This window comes from Gorilla gorilla, chromosome 1 (assembly GCF_029281585.2).
Source record: "Gorilla gorilla gorilla isolate KB3781 chromosome 1, NHGRI_mGorGor1-v2.1_pri, whole genome shotgun sequence".
NCBI lineage: Eukaryota > Metazoa > Chordata > Mammalia > Primates > Hominidae > Gorilla > Gorilla gorilla.
In genome coordinates, this window is record NC_073224.2 from 169,665,392 (window position 1) to 169,685,588 (window position 20,197).

At 35.5% G+C, this 20,197-nt stretch overlaps 1 protein-coding gene across 2 annotated transcripts in view; it reads left to right on the plus strand.

The window, feature by feature from the left end:
• ANKRD13C (ankyrin repeat domain 13C) overlaps positions 1–20,197 on the plus strand; it is a 94,541-nt gene that overhangs the window by 36,479 nt on the left and 37,865 nt on the right. For both annotated transcript variants that reach the window (XM_019019725.3, XM_019019732.3), the window contains exons 4-7: positions 3,380–3,465; positions 5,154–5,199; positions 12,640–12,706; positions 17,713–17,857. In XM_019019725.3, coding sequence (XP_018875270.1) covers positions 3,380–3,465; positions 5,154–5,199; positions 12,640–12,706; positions 17,713–17,857 — 344 coding nt within the window. The remainder of the gene's footprint in view (positions 1–3,379; positions 3,466–5,153; positions 5,200–12,639; positions 12,707–17,712; positions 17,858–20,197) is intronic.

A 20,197-nucleotide genomic window follows, 5' to 3' on the forward strand; every position in this document is an offset into this window, starting at 1 on the left:
TGGCTCATGCCTGCAATCCCAGAACTTTGGGAGGCTGAGGCGGGTGGATCATGATGTCAAGAGATCGAGAACATCCTGGCCAACATGGTGAAACCCCGTTTCTACTAAAAATACAAAAATTAGCTGGGCATGGTGGCGCGCACCTGTAGTCCCAGTTACTCTGGAGACTGAGGCAGGAGAATAGCTTGAACCCAAGAGGCAGAGGTTGCAGTGAGCCGAGATTGCGCCGCTGCATTCCAGCCTGGCGACAGAGCGAGACTCTGTCTCAAAAAAAAAACAAAAAAAAACAAAGATTGATTTAACAGAATGGATTATCTCTTGGATATGGGTAATGATAAAATGATTCAGAGTAACTCTAAGGTCTCTATTATGGATTGATGGTGATTTCATTACTTAATTGATATATAGACTATAGGAACAAGAGCAGTATGGTCTTAAATTTGTGTTAGATTTGTTGGGTTTGAATCAACTGTAGTACATCAGGTAGAATTGTCCAGGTGGGAAGCAGGAAATAGATTGGAGCTTAGAAGGAAGAGGAGCGCAAAAGATAACAGATTTAAGTAATACTTGGAGCAGTAGGGCATAGTTCCAAAAGCTTTAGGTCAAACTGTAAACTTCAGTCGGAGAAGGAGGAAGGAGAAAGTAAAATTAGTTGTGGTTTATGGACTTTTGCATTTGAGTCTTTGTATGAATTATCTTATCACCTAAATCCTCTAAAGCTAATTTTAATCTTCATTGTTAATCAGTATTAGTAAAATTCTTACAATATGGGAATACAAATACTGATCCCTAAAAAGGATACTGGTAATTTCGTGTAATTGCTTCCTGAATGTGCATCCATAAGAAGTTTGAGTTTATGGTATTTTTCAATATGAAGTCATATTGAAAAGGGAATCTCTTCGCATATGTTATTATACTATGCTATATACAGTGGTTGCCATTACCTTTTTAATGATGTTTGGTCGTTATTTATTGAATGCCTTCAGCTTTTTTAATGATGTTTGGTCATTATTTACTGAATGCCTTCAGTCAGTTACAATTATATTTAGTTAATAAAATCAGGCTGATAAAACAATATGTAGCCTCTGCTTTTTATTGAAAGACCCTTTCTATCTAGGAATTGAATTCTTTTCATTCTCTGCATTCAACTGAGGTCCATTTCAATCTGAAGGCAAGGTAGATTGAATAAGGTTTATTAAGGTACTTGAGCTTATAGTGGAAAACAATGACCATTAAAAAGAATTGTACTACATTTGGGTAATATAACTTTGACATTAAAGTTAAATTATAATGAACAGGAAGGTTTGTCAGATTCATACTTGAATCTTTAAATGATTATCTAAGTCATTGATTCTCAGACTTTTTGGATTTCACAGACCAGAAAAAAATTTTTTACTGGTGATTGATATAGGGAATCTAACTTTTTCATTTTAGACTATCAGAACTTTATAAAAACGATAACTACTGTCTTTTGTGATCCACATTTTATTTTTAAAAAAAGATATTTGAAACCAAAAGTAGGAAGAATAGTCTTTAAAAAAATTTATTAAGAAAAAACTCATTCTAGTACACATTTTTTCTCATTTTCTGTATATCATTGGAAACTCAAACAATTGGGCACAGAAATGTAGGTTCGTATTTGGGAATTATTGATTTAGGTCACCGAGCTAGTAAATGGTAGAACTGAAACTGGGTCCTGCATTCCTGATTTCTGTGTCTCAGTTTTGATTATTTTGAGACACCTTCAGTAATTTAAGCGTTGTTCTTTGATTTTTGGCTTTTTAAAATATATTGGAATTTAGTTAGACCTGTGGTTAAAAATAAGAATAGCTCCTACTATTTTTACATGCTTCCCTAGATTTTTCCTAATTTTGGACCTATGTGGACAAAAAAAAAAATCTAGTCCAAGCTTTCACTACCTTCTTTTTTTATTCGCCTTCTGCTTCTGCGTTCCACATGGGACTTGAAGTGGTTTATAAGAATGCATACTGTGAAATAGTAAAAATAATTTACTGATTTTTAAAAAGCCCTCAGAACGCATATGTATATGAAAAATATGTTAGAATCAGGAGGAAACTAGCATGTATAGATGTATATATTTTCCCCGATGCACATTTTTCCATGTTCTTATTTTTTCCTATGCTTATTTCATTCAAGTCTAATATTTTTTCTTATCTTGGTAAATATTAAGGATTAATTGATTGATTTTGCCAGTGAATTTTAGACCTTCATTCTAATAGATAAAAATTGTATTTAGTTAATTACAGGCACAGTGTCTTGCTCTGTCACCCAGGCTGGAGTGCAGTGGTCATAGCTCGCTGCAGCCTCAAACTCTTGGGCACAACCAGTCTTCCTGTCTCAGCCTCCCAAGTAGCTAGGACCACAGGTACACACCATCAAGCCCTGGCTAATTTTTTTTTTTTTTTTAATAGAGATGGGGTCTTACTATGTTTCCCAGGCTGGTCTCAAACTCCTGAGCTCAAGTGATCCTCTCACCTTAACCTCCTGAGTAGCTGGGACTACAGGTGCAGACCACTGTGCCCTTTCTTCTATTCTTACTTGACAAAGGAGAGGGAAAAAAAAGGAAGTTTAGAGAAATTAAGTAGTAACTTGTCCAAGTTTACCCACAACCACTAAGTGGTAAAGCTGGGGTTTGAACTTCAGCAATGTGCTTAAATCTCAGTAATTGAAAATACACTATGGAGGACCTTTAGGTTTTCTTAGATTCAGAAGTTCTTTTTCCAGGTACAATAAGATTCATTTTTGTATTTTTTATACTGTGCTGGTAGTATGTGAAGGTATATCCTCCAGTGATAAAAGAACAGATACACCTGGTAACAATTGCAGGTAATTATGTGTTTTTAGAAAAGTGGCTTCCAGTGGGATTTTTGAGATCTGTTGTTTTTGAGATCTTCCTTGAGGTCAGTGTTCTATTAGGACATTGCATCATTTGAATGAGTTTGGTTATCTTGGCACAGTTAGGTAAATCGTTACTGATAATTAAAAAACTAGTAAAAGCTAGTGTGAATATGGTATAGGTTGACGTTGAAATATCTCTTCTCATTATTCTTTGGGGATCATACCAGTTTTATTAAACTTGCTTACTAACTTATTCTATCTATATAGGTGCCATGTTCTCTGACTTCTATGTCTCGCTTCTTTTACTGTTCCAAGAGGCCTTCAGTAATTTAAACATTGCTCTTTGATTTTTGGCCTTTCAAAATATATTGTAGATGTAGATACACACATACACATACACACACACATGCACGTGCACATATGTGTACATGTATTATCTATCTATATGTATAATAAGCCAGTGGTATTTTTACTGCATGATGAAAATTTAAATTAGTTATTTTTAAAATTTAAACTTTAGTTACAGCTCTTTTGAGGAAGCTTAAGCAGCAATCCAGGGAAAGTGTTGAAGAAAAACGACCTCGATTATTAAAAGCCCTGAAAGAGGTAAGCTATATTTCTTTGTTAATTTTGCACCTTGGAAGTAATTATAAGTGTAGTTTTAAGCATTTTTTTCATAATACAATTTAAATTCTCACTTATTAGGGGCCAAAAAATGGTAAAAATCATGCTTAAATTAAGCAATAATTAGTGTATGAATGTGATCTTAGTAGAAGCACCTCAGTTTGAACTATGAAGATAAAGATTTATTACTTTCAATAAATTAGATAAGAGCTCTAAAGAAAAAAAAAGGAGGTAAGTCACAGTTAATGGCAATAATTTTCCTTTGCCTTTGAATTAGAAGATTCTCTACAGCTAAAGCCATTGCTACTAGAAGTGGCAGTTTTTTTTGTTTGTTTGTTTTGGAGACAGTGCCTCACTCTGTCGCCCAGCTAATTTTTTGTATTTTTAGTAGAGATGGGGTTTCACCATATTGCCCAGGCTGGTATCAAACTCCTGAGCTCAAGCAATCCGCCTGCCTCAGCCTCCTAGAGTGCTGGGATTATAGGCGTGAGCCACCATGCCCGGCCTGTATATTCTTTATGTGACAAAAACTCTTTTTATCTGTCCTACCTCCTTGTGGTAAGAGCTGGGTATGCTGGCACACAAAAGAGAGTGGTTTGTTTTCTATTGTTACTCTCTTCTCTGTATTCTGCTGCCTGAAAGAACTGTGGGAGAAAGATAGACCTGTCATGATGATTATGATGATAGCTTGTCTCTGTTAATGGTGCTTTTTTTTTTTTTTTAGATCTGAAGAAATATAGAAAAAGCCAGAAAAATGTTTTACTCATATTGCAATGATATCTACTATTAACATTCACTTTTATCACTTTTTGAAAAAGAAAGACTAACTTGTTGATGTTGCTATATATGTAATGCTCTACTTATATTTAGAATATATACTCTTAATAGTTATAATCTTTGGTGTCTAGCTTCTAATTTGCAAAATAAAATTTTTTTTCGGCCAGGCATGGTGACTCACGCCTGTAGTCCCAGCACTTTGGGAGGCCGAAGCAGGTGGATCACCTGAGGTCAGGAGTTCGAGACTAGCCTGACCAAAAAGGTGAAACTCCGTCTGTACTAAAAATTAAAAAAAAAAATTAGCCAGGCATGGTGGCAGGCACCTGTAGTCCCAGCTACTTGGGAGACTGGGACAGGAGAATTGCTTGAACCCAGGAGGCAGAGGTTGCAGTGAGCTGAGATCATGCCACTACACTCCAACCTCGGCGATGGAGTGAGACTGCATCTCAAAAAAAAAAAAAAATTTTTTTTTCATAGATATTATATAATGACATGTTTCAGATTTAATAAACTTGTATTATCCCTTTACAGAAAAATATTTTCTATTACAATGGGCCATTTTTTAAATGCCATTATGAGGTTATACAAATAATCATTTTGGTAGTAATTTTTAATAACACTTCTAAAGCTATTTAAAAAATAATATTTATTATTATTGTTATTTTGTTTATACTGGGAAGTGTAATATTTATTGACACAAATTTAAATGCTTACCAGTTTCAGATATGTTACTATGTAATTAAAATATTATAAAATATACAGGTGCATATTGTCCTTTGTAATTAAGTATAGTAATGCATGTATTATAATGTTTTAAGGAATAGCCATATTTTTAAAGCATAAGAACTTTTAACTAAGGTGCATTTAGTAATTATTCATATTTCATTTTTCAGCTAGGTGACTTTTATCTAGAACTTCACTGGGATTTTCAAAGCTGGGGTAAGAGTATGCTATGTTTTACTATAAAATATGTACTCATGCAGAAATGCAAGTACAAAAATACCTATCATATAGAAATGTTAGGATAACAAATTTAATACTTGCTGTGAGGAAAAGTATTTTTCATGACATTGACTGTAATCATTATAAAGCCCTATAATATTTAGTTATTCCAACTTGATTAGTAACTTTAATAAATCTTTTTTTTTTTTTTTTGAGACAAGTTCTCACTATTGCCCAGGCTGGAGTGCAGTGGTACGATCATAGCTTACCACAGCCTCGAACCCCTGGGCTCAGGCAGTCCTCCCCGCTCAGCCTCCTGAGTAGCTAGGACCACAGGCACATGCCATCACACCTGGCTAATTACTTTTATTTTTTGTAGAGATGGACTCTCACTGTGTTTCCCAGGCTGGTCTAGAACACCTGGGCTCAAGCGATCCTCCTACCTCGGCCTCTCAAAGTGCTGGGGGATTACAGAAGTGAGCCACCACATCTGGCCAATAGTTTATATTTTTAAGATTGAAAATGGTACTTTTAGTTTTAAAAATTTTGTTTTACAAACAGCATTTAAAATTTAATAATAGAATGCAAGGAGTTTTCAGAAAAGAAAATTAATTATGGGATTATGGGACTACTGAATTTAAGGACGTTTGAAATCTAGTACTTAGATCTCTGAATGTGGAGAATTTAGTTAACATTTTTTGTTTATGTATATTTTGTTGTCTTTCCGTTATTTTGCCTCTTGCATACTTTATAGCCACTTTCTTTACATACTATTTGGTTGAACATTGATTCCAGTGACTTATGAAAGATCCTAATTTTGCCCTAGATTTTTTTGCAGTCATTTATTGACTTAACAAGGTTTTTCTCCTCCTCATTTTAAACATGAGTCCACTAGAGAGAAAACTTTCATATCCAAATATGAAATTTGATTCTAGTGACCTTTATTTTACTAACTAAACAACTAAATTTTGTTGTTTTTAAAGATTTAAAAAATGTAATCTCTAAAGATTTAGACATAATGAGCTTATGTGAGTTTTTGTTGAAGCATCTAAATTAATTTTTTTTTTTTTTTTGGAGACAGAGTCTCACTCACTCTGTCTCCCAGGTATGCATATTATACCAAATGAGGAACTTTGGGCAAAGAATTCAAAGTCAGTAGAATAGGAATTTTGAACTAGCAAATCTGTTTCTTTTCAGTTCTACATTCTGTGGCTCTATAGTTTTCTCTATACATTTATAAACAAATTCTAGACTGTGAAATGGAGATTACTTACAGTACTTAGCCCCATCCAGTGCTGCTACTGCTCTTCCCAGGCAATTTGTAGTGGGATTTCCAGAGCAAGGCTCTGTCTCAAAAAAAAAAAAAAAAAAAAAGTAATAGAAATTTCACAGTTTTAGGCCTAGTCTATGGGAGGTCAATAAATGCAACTTAATTTAAAACATTACATTCTGACATTTGTTAACCTTGAGGAAGTTATGATATTCTCACAATACACTTGGGTTTGCAAATTCAGCTTCAACTTGTCAGTAAGAAAATAGATTATACAATATACCATATAGCAGTACAATGCCTAGGAAGTTACCAGATTTAAACTTTAATTAACAATTATACTTGTTGTTTCTTCTAATTCTCTTACATCTTCTGATTTCTTCTGAAAAAGTAAACGCAGCGATAAATCTGAAGTCCATTAACACTTATTTCTCTCTACTGTATGAAAAAATAGTAGTTTTCTACTGTCTTGAGAAATAATCTGGCCTCTTTTCAACAAGTAATAATTTTCTACAAATTATATTTTTGATAAACTGCCTTCTTTATTTGGAGCTTTTAGATACAAATCAGACTTTCTCTCCAGCTTATGTAAATTACAGCTTGTGTAAATTTTAAACATTGATTTTATAACATCTGTATACATTTCTAAAAATTGTATTATGCTTTTTAGTTAGCTTTGACTAATACAAGTTATCATTTAATACTAAAATTATCCTCAGTTTACTAAGATTTTAATCTATTTTTAATAGAATATTCACTGTAAAAGTTTTGAACATTATAGAAAATTAATTAGGTATTTTTAAGTTTCCCTGTTACCACTTCCCAGAGGTGACCATTGTTAACATTTCATATGACTACTTTCAAATGCTTTTCAGTGCTTACTAAAGTGTTTGTGTACATAGCTATGCATACACAACCCCTCAGAATTAGGTTTTTTTTTCTCCCGTGGAATCATACTGTTATATCATTATGCAAGTTGACATTTATTTATTTATTTATTGAGAGGGAGTCTCACTCTATCACCCAGGCTGGAGTGCAGTCACGCGATCTCAGCTCACTGCAACCTCCACCTCCTGGGTTCAAGTGATCCTAACACCTCAGCCTTCCGAGTAGCTGGGACTACATGCATGCGCCTTATGTTTTTAGTAGAGACAGGGTTTCACTGTGTTGGCCAGGCTGGTCTCGAACTCCTGACCTCTGATGATCCACCCGCCTCGGCCTCCCAAAGTGTAGGGATTACAGGCGTGAGCTACTACACCCAGCCGTCATTTTTATTCAACCCATAGTAGGCATCTTACTATATTTCAGGTGGAAATACTTCACTAATTTTAACAGCTGCATAATACTTTATGGCATGGATGATTAAGGTTTTTCTAGTGTGTTTAATCCTTGTATAGAGAATTTTAAATTCTAAATTTAATCAGTTTTTTCTCACATTTTTATAACTCTAGCTCATCAGGCTAGTTTGTTTCTATTAAAGATTATGCAGTCTTGTTACTCTAATAGTCCCATCTTGCTTTTATGCCTTATATATCATTCAGGAGTCCTGGTGTCCTAGAACACATAGAAAAACAGGTTTATAGTAGCCTGGTGTAGTAAAGGAGCTCCAAGTTAGATTGGCCTAAAACCTGAATACTATCTTTTTTACCCCATTTTTTTCCCATGTGGGGAGACCCCAGTCCTGCTTTGTGATCCTAAACTGGGTTGTCCCTTGAGTATTTTGGCTCTTTAACTGATTCTCTTAGTAATCATTAGTGGTTTGAATTCTAAAATAATCAATGTATATTGCTGAACAAAATGTTATAAAATATTTTAAAAGTGATATTTTAATTATACTAAAATATAAATACATGCAATCACTTCTAAAATTGTGTATATATCTACAGTTATAAACAATACATTATAAATGTTGCATAATTGAGTTCCTCAAGTAACCACTGAGACAGTTGTCCAAAGTATTTCTTCTTTGAGAACTTGACTTTGATGCAAAAAGTCAGCACATCTGTTTCATTGCTAATAAAGGATTATAGTGATTTAAAGTCACAACTATTAATACGTGATGATTAGATGTCATGTATAATTCTAAAACGAAACCCATTGGCTTATAGATAGCCTAGATCTTTTATTAGATTTTATGATCAAACTTTAATTAGAGTTTTGGCATATTTCTTTCCCTTGTCAAAACACATAATATTTTTTAAAAAGGCAAGCGAAAAATAAGGGGAAGCCAAGAAATACTGAAATCAGGGTGAGTTTACTTTTGAGATAGTAGAGCACACTCTTTTTTATGCTCTTACTTATATTCAGACTTCGGAGAAAATAGCCACAGACTTAGTAACAAGTTTGAAGGTAACTGAAATATTCCAGCCTGGATTTTTAGGTATAGAAAAGCTTTGAATTGGAATCAGAAATACCGGCCCCTAAGTATTTGACATTGCAAATCACATATTTTATATGTTTTCTGAGCTTTATTCTTCATTTTTAAAATGAGGATAATACTAACTACCCCACCTGTTGCAAACTTTCTTTTGGTGTATATGAAATAAAATCATTTTTTTGAAGAAAGCCCTTTGTATACTATAAAGTGTCAAATAATTTATAATATGATCACTACTTTAAATTTTGCATTATGCATATAGCACGTTTTAACTAAAAAACTAATTCTCTATTTTTATTTGTTGTCCACAGAATCAATCCATCCTGTATTTGAGACTGTTATTTGTATATTATTATTATTATTTTTTTTTTTTTGAGACGGAGTCTGGCTCTGTCGCCCAGGCTAGCGCGATCTCGGCTCACTGCAAGCTCCACCTCCTGGGTTCACGCCATTCTCCTGCCTCAGCCTTCGGAGTAGCTGGGACTACAGGCGCCCGCCACCACGCCCGGCTAATTTTTTGTATTTTCTTTTTTTTAGTACAGACGGGGTTTCACCGTGTTAGCCAAGATGGTCTCGATCTCCTCACCTCGTGATCCTCCCGCCTCGGCCTCCCAAAGTGCTGGGATTACAGGCTTGAACCATCGCGCCCGGCCTATTATTTGTATATTATAGATAGAAAACATTAAGCTTAAAAACTCTTCTGAAAACTGGGGAGTAGGCTGGGTGCGGTGGCTCACGCCTGTAATCCCAGCACTTTGGGAGGCCGAGGCGGGTGGATCACCTTAGGTCAGGAGTTTGAGACCAACCTGGCCAACATGGTGAAAACCCATGTCTGCTAAAAATACAAAAATTAGGTGGGCGTGGTGGGGGGGTGGCGCCTGTAATCCCAGCTACTCAGGAGGCTGAGGCAGGAGAATCACTTGAACCTGGGAGGCGGAGAGGAGAATCACTTGAACCTGGGAGGCGGAGTTTGTAGTAAGCTGAGATTGCGGCACTGCATTCCAGCCTGGGTGACAGAGCGACACTCTGTCTAAAAAAAAAAAAAAAAAGAAAGAAAGAAAGGAAATTGGGGAGTAAGTGGTAGCCAAATGAAAATTTAAATTTAAAAACTTTTTATTTTCTGTTTAGTGAATTATGCTACTGTTGGAATACTGTGCTAAACTTATACTGAGGTAACAGGAAATAGGTTGGTTGTTTAACTTACGTGGAGGAGAAAAAGAGTTATTTCAGACTTGGGAAAATGTAAATTGCTATGTTTTGGAATGCATTAACATCTATCAGAATTTTTTTTTTTTTCTCAATAATTTAACTTCTTTAATTTGTTTTTTGAGACGGAGTCTCACTCTGTCGCCCAGGCTGGAGCACAGTGGTGCAATCTCGGCTCACTGCAAGTTCCGCCTCCTGGGTTCACGCCATTCTCCTGCCTCAGCCTCCTGAGTAGCTGGGACTACAGGCGCCCGCCACCACACCCGGCTAATTTTTTCTATTTTTAGTAAAGACGGGGTTTCACCGTGTTAGCCAGGACCGTCTTCATCTCCTGACCTCGTGATCTGCCCGCCTCGGCCTCCCCGCCTCGGCCTCCCAAAGTGCTGGGATTACAGACCTCTGAGCCACCGCGCCTTGCCCTTTTCTTTTTTTTTCTTAGCTTTTGCTCTCAATCCTCAACTTGTTTTCTCTCTGCCTTACCATTTTCCTCCTTTCCTGATTTTTAATAAAAGTATTAGTGTATGATATTAAATTCTGTTTTTGTAGGGTGTTATAATTACTTCAAAAGATATAATAAAGTTGGCTGGGTATGGTGGCTTGTGCCTGTAATCCTAGCACTTTGGGAGGCTGAGGTGGGAGGATCGCTTGAGGCCAGGAGTTCAAGACCAACCTGGCCAATATAGGGAGACCCCGTCTTTAAAAAAATAAATAAGTAATGAGATATAATGAAGTTAAATTAACTTAAGTTGGAGTGCTATCTACTTTTAATCATCTTTGGTTCATGATACACCAAATACTTACTTCAGGATGGATCTCAATTAATGAGCATGAAAGAACTTTGATCATCTATAGAATTACACTATTATTGCTCTTCTCAATTTTTGTTTCAAAAAAGTTTTTTCTTTCTTTCTTTTTTTTTTTTTTCAAAGAGATAGGGTTTTGCTGTGTCACCTGGGCTGGAGTGCAGTGGCATGATCATAGCCCACTTCAGCCTTCAACTCCTGGCCTCAGGTGATCCTCCTGCTTCAGTCTCCCAGGTAGCTAGGACTACAGGTACCTGCCACCACACCTGGCTAATTTTTCTATTTTTATTTTTGTAGAGACAGGGTCTTGCTATGTTGCCCAGGCTAGCCTCAAGCTCCTGGGCTCAAGCAGTCCTCCTGCCTTGGCCTCCCATATGGCTGCAGTTATAGCCAAACCGTGCCCAGCTGAGAAAGGAAAAGCTTTGTCAGAAGAAGATTTCTTATATTATTTCACTAGGGCAACAATTCGTTAATATTCTCTCTGGACAATAAACTTTTCTTATTTTTGCACTAAAATTCAGAAAACAGTTTTCAGTGCTGGAAGTCATTTTGCATTAAATGGTTTCTAAGGATCTAAAGGAGTCATGAAGCATTAGGTACTTTTTTCTTTTACAGCATTTAAAATTTTTTTTATTTTAAAAATTTTATTTATTTATTTATTTATTTGAGGCTGGTTTATGAGACTGGCTAATTTTTGTATGTTTGATAGAGATGGGGTTTCGCCATGTTGCCCAGGCTGGTCTTGAACTCCTGGGCTCAAGCGATTTATCCGCTTTGGCCTCTCAAAGTGCTGGGATTACAGGTGTGAGCTACCATACCGGGCCTGCATTAGGTATTTATCTTTAATGTTAATTAGAAAATGTTGATGCTTTTGAAAAAGTTAACTAAGAAATTAGCCTTTAATTTTCTCTACAGTCTTTGTTTCTAACTCAGGTTAATTTATCACCCATTTTAAAAACACTAAATTTTGTAAGATATATCTGCTATATCTTACACACAGACAGATACACACACACTTATGTACACATGTACCTCTGATATGGTCTTAATTTCAAGAATTTTGAGCTTCACATTTCTTTCATTTCTTTGTACATGGTAGTTTATTATAGCCTGCTATGCAGCTTTATTTATCCGTAGAATAACTCCTATCTCCCCAAAATAGCAGATAATAAATAATAAAAAACTATCAATATGGCTTGTGGCATGTATATGAGCTATAGATAGCAACATAGGAATGTAGAAATCTATAGATAAATAGTATGATTCCCATTTTACAGATTTTGAAACTCAGGTACATTGAGTCTAAATAACCAAGGCACATATTTGGGATTCAAACTCAAATGTAACTGTCTCACTTCAAAGATGTCTCTTTCTATTATATACATTACTGCAATTTTTCCAAATTATATTTACAAAATCAGATAAGGTTTAGGTCTATCTGGTTACCCATTCAGGAGGGTTTAGTTACCATAGGGTTATTGTTTACTCATCTATAATATGCAGTCTGTACCTGAGTGGCATCATACTGACTCTGCTACCCTTGTTTGTGGGTGGGATGGGAGTATAGTAAACTATACAGAAATTACAAGTAAATAGTAGATATTTGAAGTTGCTCAAAATTGCCTTTTATATTTTATTTATTTTTAAATGGAAAAATACTATTTGAAAGGAAATTATTATAATTTGATAACAAAATGTCACATTACTCTTTTAATTTAAAAGTTTGTAAATATCTCAAAATTTAGGTAGTTATTTTTTACCTTTTGTTTTTAAAAATACAGTGCCTTTACTTTCCCGAATTCTGCCTTCCGATGCATGTAAAATATACAAACAAGGTATCAATATCAGGTAAGGTGATTTGATTTTTTTCTCAGTAAAAGAAAGTTGAGATTTAGAGGAAGATTTTTTTCCCTGTAATCATAACTTACATGTGTTTTATGACGTTAAAATGCTGTAACAGAGTCACAATATTTTATCTCATTCGAGACATAATAGATAAAAAACCAAAGACATAGAACCTTTTTTAATTTTTTTATTACTTAGAGAACAAACTCAAAGTGGAAAAGACATAAAATCTTGACTAAAGCAAAGATATTATTCTTATTTAACTACAGACTATCCAGAAGGCAAACAGTGAGGATCTTGATGTAATATTAAGAAGATTTACAGTGGTTACCTTCCTGATCCTGGATTTATTAAGGAATAAGGGACACATAAGGAAGACCCAATTCTTGCCTTTTTCTCCATCTCTTTCATGTCTTTCCTTCCCTTGTTTACTCATCCGTGCATCCGTTCATCTCTTCATTCATTGATCTATCCAATCCAGTGAATATTTTGAGGCTAATTTTAATTTCCTTCATTCTGTTCCTTTTATAACTAAGATTAATGTTTGAATCTGATGGAAAACACATCTATTTAACTTACATGATTCTTTATTTTGCTTTATAATAATATAGCCATATTTATGTTATCTATTTGTAAAGTATATATAATGCTAGTTAATATGCCAACTTTTATGTATATATGTGCATATATTGGTATATTTATAAATAGTATACATGTATATATATAATTTTGTGTATGTGTGTGTCTGTATATCTCCAGAATATTAATTTGAAAGTTTAAGGGTCTAGAACTAGAAATAACTTGAAGGATTATCTCATATAAAGTCTTAATTTAGAGATGAGAAAGCTCAGAGAAGTTAAGTGATTTTTTTTACAAGAGCATTTTACAAATTAATGGCTGAACTAGGACTTCTGACTTCTTGTTCGTTGTTCTTCTCACCATGACACAAAGCAGAAGTTTTTAAAAATCAGCTATTTCTGAGAAATTTATTGTTTAGTATTTTGAATTAGTGAAGCAATAACTTTTAGTTGGAAGTAAATTCTAGGGTAATTATCCTTAAGCAATAGAATTTGGTTAAGGTAGATATTTCTGTTTTTTTTGTTGTTGTTGTTTTTGTTTTTTCTTTTTTTAGATAATAAAGATAGGGTCTCACTATATTGCCCAGGCTGGTCTTGAACATACAGGCTCAAGTGATTCTTCCACCTTGGCCTCGCAAAGTGCTGGGATTACAGTGTGAGCCATCACACCCAGCGTGTTTTTTAAAAAAACCTCTTCAGGTGTTTCTAATTATAAAAGTGCTCATGTACCTTAAATGCACTGTCATTACAGAAAACTTGGAAAATACAGAAAAATAGAAGAAAAACTAAGTAGAAAAGGATTTTTGATGTGGATTTAATTCAGCAGCCTTTTGTTAGCAATTATTATGGTTTCATTAACTTAGACATTTTTAATATAGGTGCTTGCCAAAGATGGTAGGCAATTTTGGAGGATACTATTACCTTCCATGTGATAGTTTAAAAAGTTAGTTTTAGGCCGGGTGTGGTGACTCATGCCTGTAATCCCAGCACTTTGGGAGGTTGAGGCAGGTAGATCACTTGAGTCCTGGAGTTCGAGACCAGCCTGGGCAACATGGCAAAACCCCATCTTTACAAAAAAATATTAAAAATTAGCTGGGCATGGTGACACGTGCCTATAGTCCCAGCTACCTGGGAGGCTGAGGTGGGAGAATCACCTGACCCCAGGAAGTTGAGGCTGCAGCGAGCCGTAATCACGACACTGCACTTTAGCCTGGGCAACAGAGTAAGACCTTGTCTCAGAAGAAATAAAGTTTTTATTCTGTTTGAGTCCTAGGTTTAGGCAAGAAGGAATCTCTTTGAAAAAAATTGTTTCACATTTATATATGACTTTTTAAAGTAAATGTTTTAGTACATATTATATAATAACTATAGGTAATAAAACCAAAAAGGTTAAAACACAACCTGGGCAATATGATGAAATCTTGTCTATACAAAAAATACAAAAAATTAGCTGGGCATGGTGGCACACACTTGTAGTCCCTGCTACTCAGGAGGCTGAGGTGGGAGGATCACCTGAGCCCAGGAGCTTGAGGCTACAGTGAGCCGAGATTGTGCCGCTGTATTCCAACCTGGGTGACAGAGTGAGTCCCTGTCACACACACACACAGAAGTTAAAACAGGAACGTGAGGGCAAAAGCCTGGGGGACAAAAATTGTGAGAAAGGTTGTAGGTTAAGGGGAAGTTAGTAACTTAGCAAGATACTAGACATGGGGCTTACTAGTAACTAAGGATGAAGGACAAATGTGATAGGTTCTAAAGCTCTCATCAAACAAGGCTTACCAGATTAATGGAGAGGATAGCTTTTAGGATGTATGACAAAAGGTTTTTTGCCTAGGTGATGAGAATCTAAAGGAAAAAATCTGTTAACATTAAATAAAAACTTGCTATTTTAAATGTCATAAGACAATTTTTTAACACCGTTTTAATAAAGCTAAATTTTAAAATATATTCAAAGAGAAATCTTTAAGTTGACTTTTATTTCATGGCAGCCATGTAATCATTTGAAATGTCTTCTCTGGTATCAAAGAGAAACTAATACTTTAGTAGAAATAGGAAAGTGTGAGCAACATTATTCTTGAGAGTACTAACAAAGATTTTGACCATAAATACAAATAATTAAGAGGTAATCTGTAATCACTGATTGAAAGTATATTTGTACACTTTGTCTTACTTCAGGATTTTCTTGTCTGAAGTGAAGCCTTTAGTTCCTTTTTTCAGTGTTATCTGGCATTTTTTCAGGCTTTCTTCTTAAACATAATACTTTCTATTCAAATCTTTGCATTTGTATAAAGAACGTATTGTTCTTCATGGCTAATTACATGGGAAAAATTAAAAATATTTAGGTTCATAGGCTTAAAGCCAAGGACTAGTGAGGACTTTAAAATGTTATCGTGATAATTAACATTATTTACTGAGGCATATGTGATGCAGCTTACGAGGTCATCTAAAATGTCAGGGATATACAGAAAATGTATTACCCTTTTTATTGCAAAATTGTAGAAACATGGATGAAATAAAAATAGGCTGTATTAATTTATATAACTGGGAAGTTTCTATAACTAGTTTTACATATCACTAGATCTAAAATCTCAAAGGTCACCATGTCAGTCTGTCTTTGTCTTTCTTTATCTGTCTTTCTGTGCATCTCTTTACTCACCTTTTCATCCCCACTCCTGGCAACCCACTACCACTTTCACCTATGATAGGCAAGCAGGCAATGGAGGCAGAAGACTATTTTAGCCCATTTCTTCTTTTATGTAGAGCATAACATTCCCTGATAGCTGAAGCTTGGAGCCCAAATAGTGCACTTACATATAAAATGATCTGTTCCTTTTTGGTATTATCAGGAGCCCACATCTTATAGAGATAGGGGAAGAGTCCCTTTTAATACTATTTTCTTTTAGGACACATGCTCAAGCAATGATAGGTGTTATTTAATAGTAAAGCTGAATTCTAGCTTCTGGGAGTGGACTAAAAGCTAGAATTCAGCTATAAAGCAACGGGCAGGCCTCTCCCCCACCCCCCGCCGCCCCTGTGTGAGTTGATGAGTTACTTTTTTAGGGCTTCTTGATACATAAGGCAACCATACTTCCCTCTTTGCTCTGGCTCGCCCCTGTTTTCCTGGCAGAATTATCAATAGTGTCACTTTCATTCTTAGATTTATTAATTTTGATGATAAATTCTATGTAACCCTAGTTATTATTTTCATGCAGCATGTGAGGCATGTTTTATTTCTGTTTTTCCTGTCTAGGGAAACCAAGAATACCAACTCACTTTGCCTTGTCTGTGATGAGAACTGAAAAACCTGCAGAGTAATGAATTCTTACAGTTGCATTAGAAATTCAGTAGCCAGGGTGGATTTTTCACGGAGGCTTAAAGGAGCTTCCTGGGGATGTGATCAGCATCTCTTGACAGCAGGGCCAACCAGTTTCTTGGCTTTAGGACTGTGTGTTTTGAGCAGCCATTAGCTGGGGTGATCCTGATCTGGTGATTTATAAAGCCATGTGCAAGATTGAAGCACGTCAGTGTATTTTAAACTTTTTATTTTCAGTATTTTTCCTAATTTCGGCAAGTAGTGCTTTGTGGAATACTGTTTGAGACCAGCGCATTAGGCTAGACCATGACAGGTCCAGGTTACCAAAGAGAACAGTAAACACACAAATGTGTGAATCCATGAGTATTAGATACAGAATGATCTGTAAGGTTTCCAGGGTGTGGAGATATTGGTTGGGAAAGAGAGTATTAGTCCAAATCTGAGAAGTCAGATACAAAGGCCAAGAATTTAAATGGTTTATCAAGTTGAAGGATAAAGCAAGGTTTGGTATCAGATGGTTAGGCATAAGGTTACGGGTGTATATCAGAAGAGGAGTTCTCAATTCCAAGAATGTGGTCCATCCATTGCTGTCTGGTCTTAAGTACTCTGCTGAGCTAGCAACCTGCTCTTAAAGGGATCGAATAATGTCAGACAGGTCTGCGTTCCTTTTCTTCCTTCCCCGTTCACTTTTATTGAGTAGCTACAGTAAGGGAAATGGTAGGAAACAAGGGAGCAGAAAGGGAAATACCCCAAATATGGGGAAACATCTTTTTTTCTGGGTCAATGAAATATGTGTGTGTATATATATATGTGTGTGTGTGTATGTGTATATATATATGTGTGTGTGTGTGTATATATATATATTCAGAAAATATATATGTATATTCAGAAAAGTGAAATATAGCTAAAATGGATTATATCTTTAAGTAGTTTTGTTTTTTAATAGAATATTTTAAATTTAGTTTTTATCTATAAATTTGTTTTTATCTATAAATTTGACTTTGCAATATGGTATTAGCATCTTGGTTTGAGTTTAAAAGGAACAGCTTATTTAATTATTAGTGAAGTTTTATCAAAATTATATTTGTCAGAGTTTATCATCCACCCATGTTTCACAGGCTTGACACAACTCTCATAGACTTTACTGACATGAAGTGCCAACGAGGGGATCTAAGCTTCATTTTCAATGGGGATGCGGCGCCCTCTGAATCTTTTGTAGTATTAGACAATGAACAAAAAGTTTATCAGCGAATACATCATGAGGTGAGCATGTTGTCTTATCAATATTCCTTTAAATCGTTTAAAAAAAGTATAGGTTTTTAGCAAAACCTCAGTATGATTTGCTTAAAAGCTTAAGGTATAATTGAGATGGTTTGTTCCTAAAGCTATAGTTTCCTGACCACTAGCTTTCTTTTCTTTTTTCTTTTTCTTTCTTTTTTTTTTTTTTGAGACTGGAGTCTCGCTCTGTCACCTAGGCTGAAATGCAGTGGCGTGATCTAGGCTCACTGCAACCTCCGCCTCCCGGGTTCAAGCAATTCTTCAGCCTCAGCCTCCAGGGTAGCTGAGACTACAGGCGCCCGCCACCAAGCCCGGCTAATTTTTGTATTTTTAGTAGAGGCTTGGTTTCACCATGTTGGCTAGGTTGGTCTCAAACTCCTGACCTCAAATGATCCACCCACCTCGGCCTCCCAAAGAGCTGGGATTACAGGCGTGAGCCACTGCGCCTGGCCTATTTTCATTTTTTATATTTCTATCCTCTGGTCTCCATCTTGACCAGTCCATTGAGCCTGCTGAGAATTCAACTGATTATCTCCTAGATCAATGAACTCCAGCTTCTCTTCATTCTCATTTATAGTTTTCATTTGTTGAACCTGTGCTGGACCTTTACCATGTATTATCTTTTTATCTTACCTTCTTTTAATGTTGTTGACCATCTTTATTTTATCTCCTTAATATGAATACTTCTTTTGGCTCTATCTGCAGTCTTACTTTTCCTAACTCTTTGGCTGCCTTTCCTTTCTCTGTCCTTTCCCTCTTCAAGTACGACATGATTTTCCTTCTCTCATGCCATATCTTTGTGTTAAAAAACCATTGATATGCCCTTGATGTGGTTCTCATTTTTACAAACTGCCAGAATAATCCCTTCCATTCCCACAGTCCTATGGGTTGATGATTTACAAATATATGTTTGTGTCCATACAGTTCTGAGTAGAGGCTTATCTGTTTAAATGCCTAATGGATATCATGTGTGTCTCCCAGGTACCTCAAAATTCACCTTATTTAAAACTAACCTTGATACTTTTCCTCCATACCTGCTCTTTTTCCTGTTTTTCCTCTTTTGAAGAATGTCATTCTCTATTCAGTCAGAAACCTAGGAGTTATTTTTGATATCTTTTCTTGTACTCTGTGTTTTCTCATCAGAGCACATATCTGGTCATTTCTTTCTCCTTAATGTCTCATTATTATTCCTCTTTTATTCACACTGTCACTACTGTAATTTAAATATTCATTATTTCTCAACTGGACCATTGGAAAGTCTTATAAATGATCTTCCTGGCTCCCTTCTCATCTGCTTCTAAATTATCCCACATGTTGGAGATACATTAAACTTTAGAAACACATTTGTGAAACCTTAGTTACTTAGAGATACTTAAAAAGTTCCCCATTACCTAAAGAGTGAAATCTAATCTCCTTAGCATGGCATGGTTCCTTTTGTCACCTGAGTTTTGCTCACCTTTCTAGCCTTTTTCTTACCTTGCTATTTTAGATACCCTCACACTGCACTCTTGGCAGTTTGTCAGATGTGCCAGGCTATTTGGGCCTTTATTCCTTTGTTCATGTTCTTTCCACTTCCTGGAATGCTTTTCTTTTTGCACCCTCACACCTGTAGGGCATGCACTTGGTGTTACTTTCTCTCCCACCAAATGACTTTTGTTGTCCTTATGTTCCTATTAAATCTGGAACCATAAAGCTTCTAATGTTACATTTACTGACATGGCTTTTTTCCCTTCTATTGGTCTAAGTTCCTCAAGGGCATGGGGTTCTTTTTGTTGTATTCCCTGGTATCTAATACAGCATCAGTACATTCTATGCTATAGGTTGGTAAACTCTTTCTGTGAAGAAAGAGATAATAAATATTTTTAGATATTAAAATATATTTCTGGGCCATATGGCCTCTGTCACAACTACTCAACTCTGCTGTTGTTAAAAGCAGCCACAGACAATATGTAAATAAATGAGTATATTCCATTATCATTTTATTCATAAAAACAGGCAGCTGATTATAGTTTGCTTACTCATATGTGAGACTCTCAGATATTTATTAAATAATTTGACCTCTTACTTATGAAATGACAACAGGATAGCCAACTAGGCAATAAGTGAATTGGAAATAGGGTCTTGAAAGAGAAGCTAGAAGTTAAGGCTAGTAGTCCGTAAGTATTTGTGGATGTCATAGTATTACCAAAGAACTGGTATTAAGGGTACCAGTTTTAAGGTATTAAGCTATGTATGTACTGGTATTAAGGTATGTATGTATACATACATATATGTATTATGTATTTTATAATGCCTACAATACAGGAAAGATAGATTTTGAGCAGT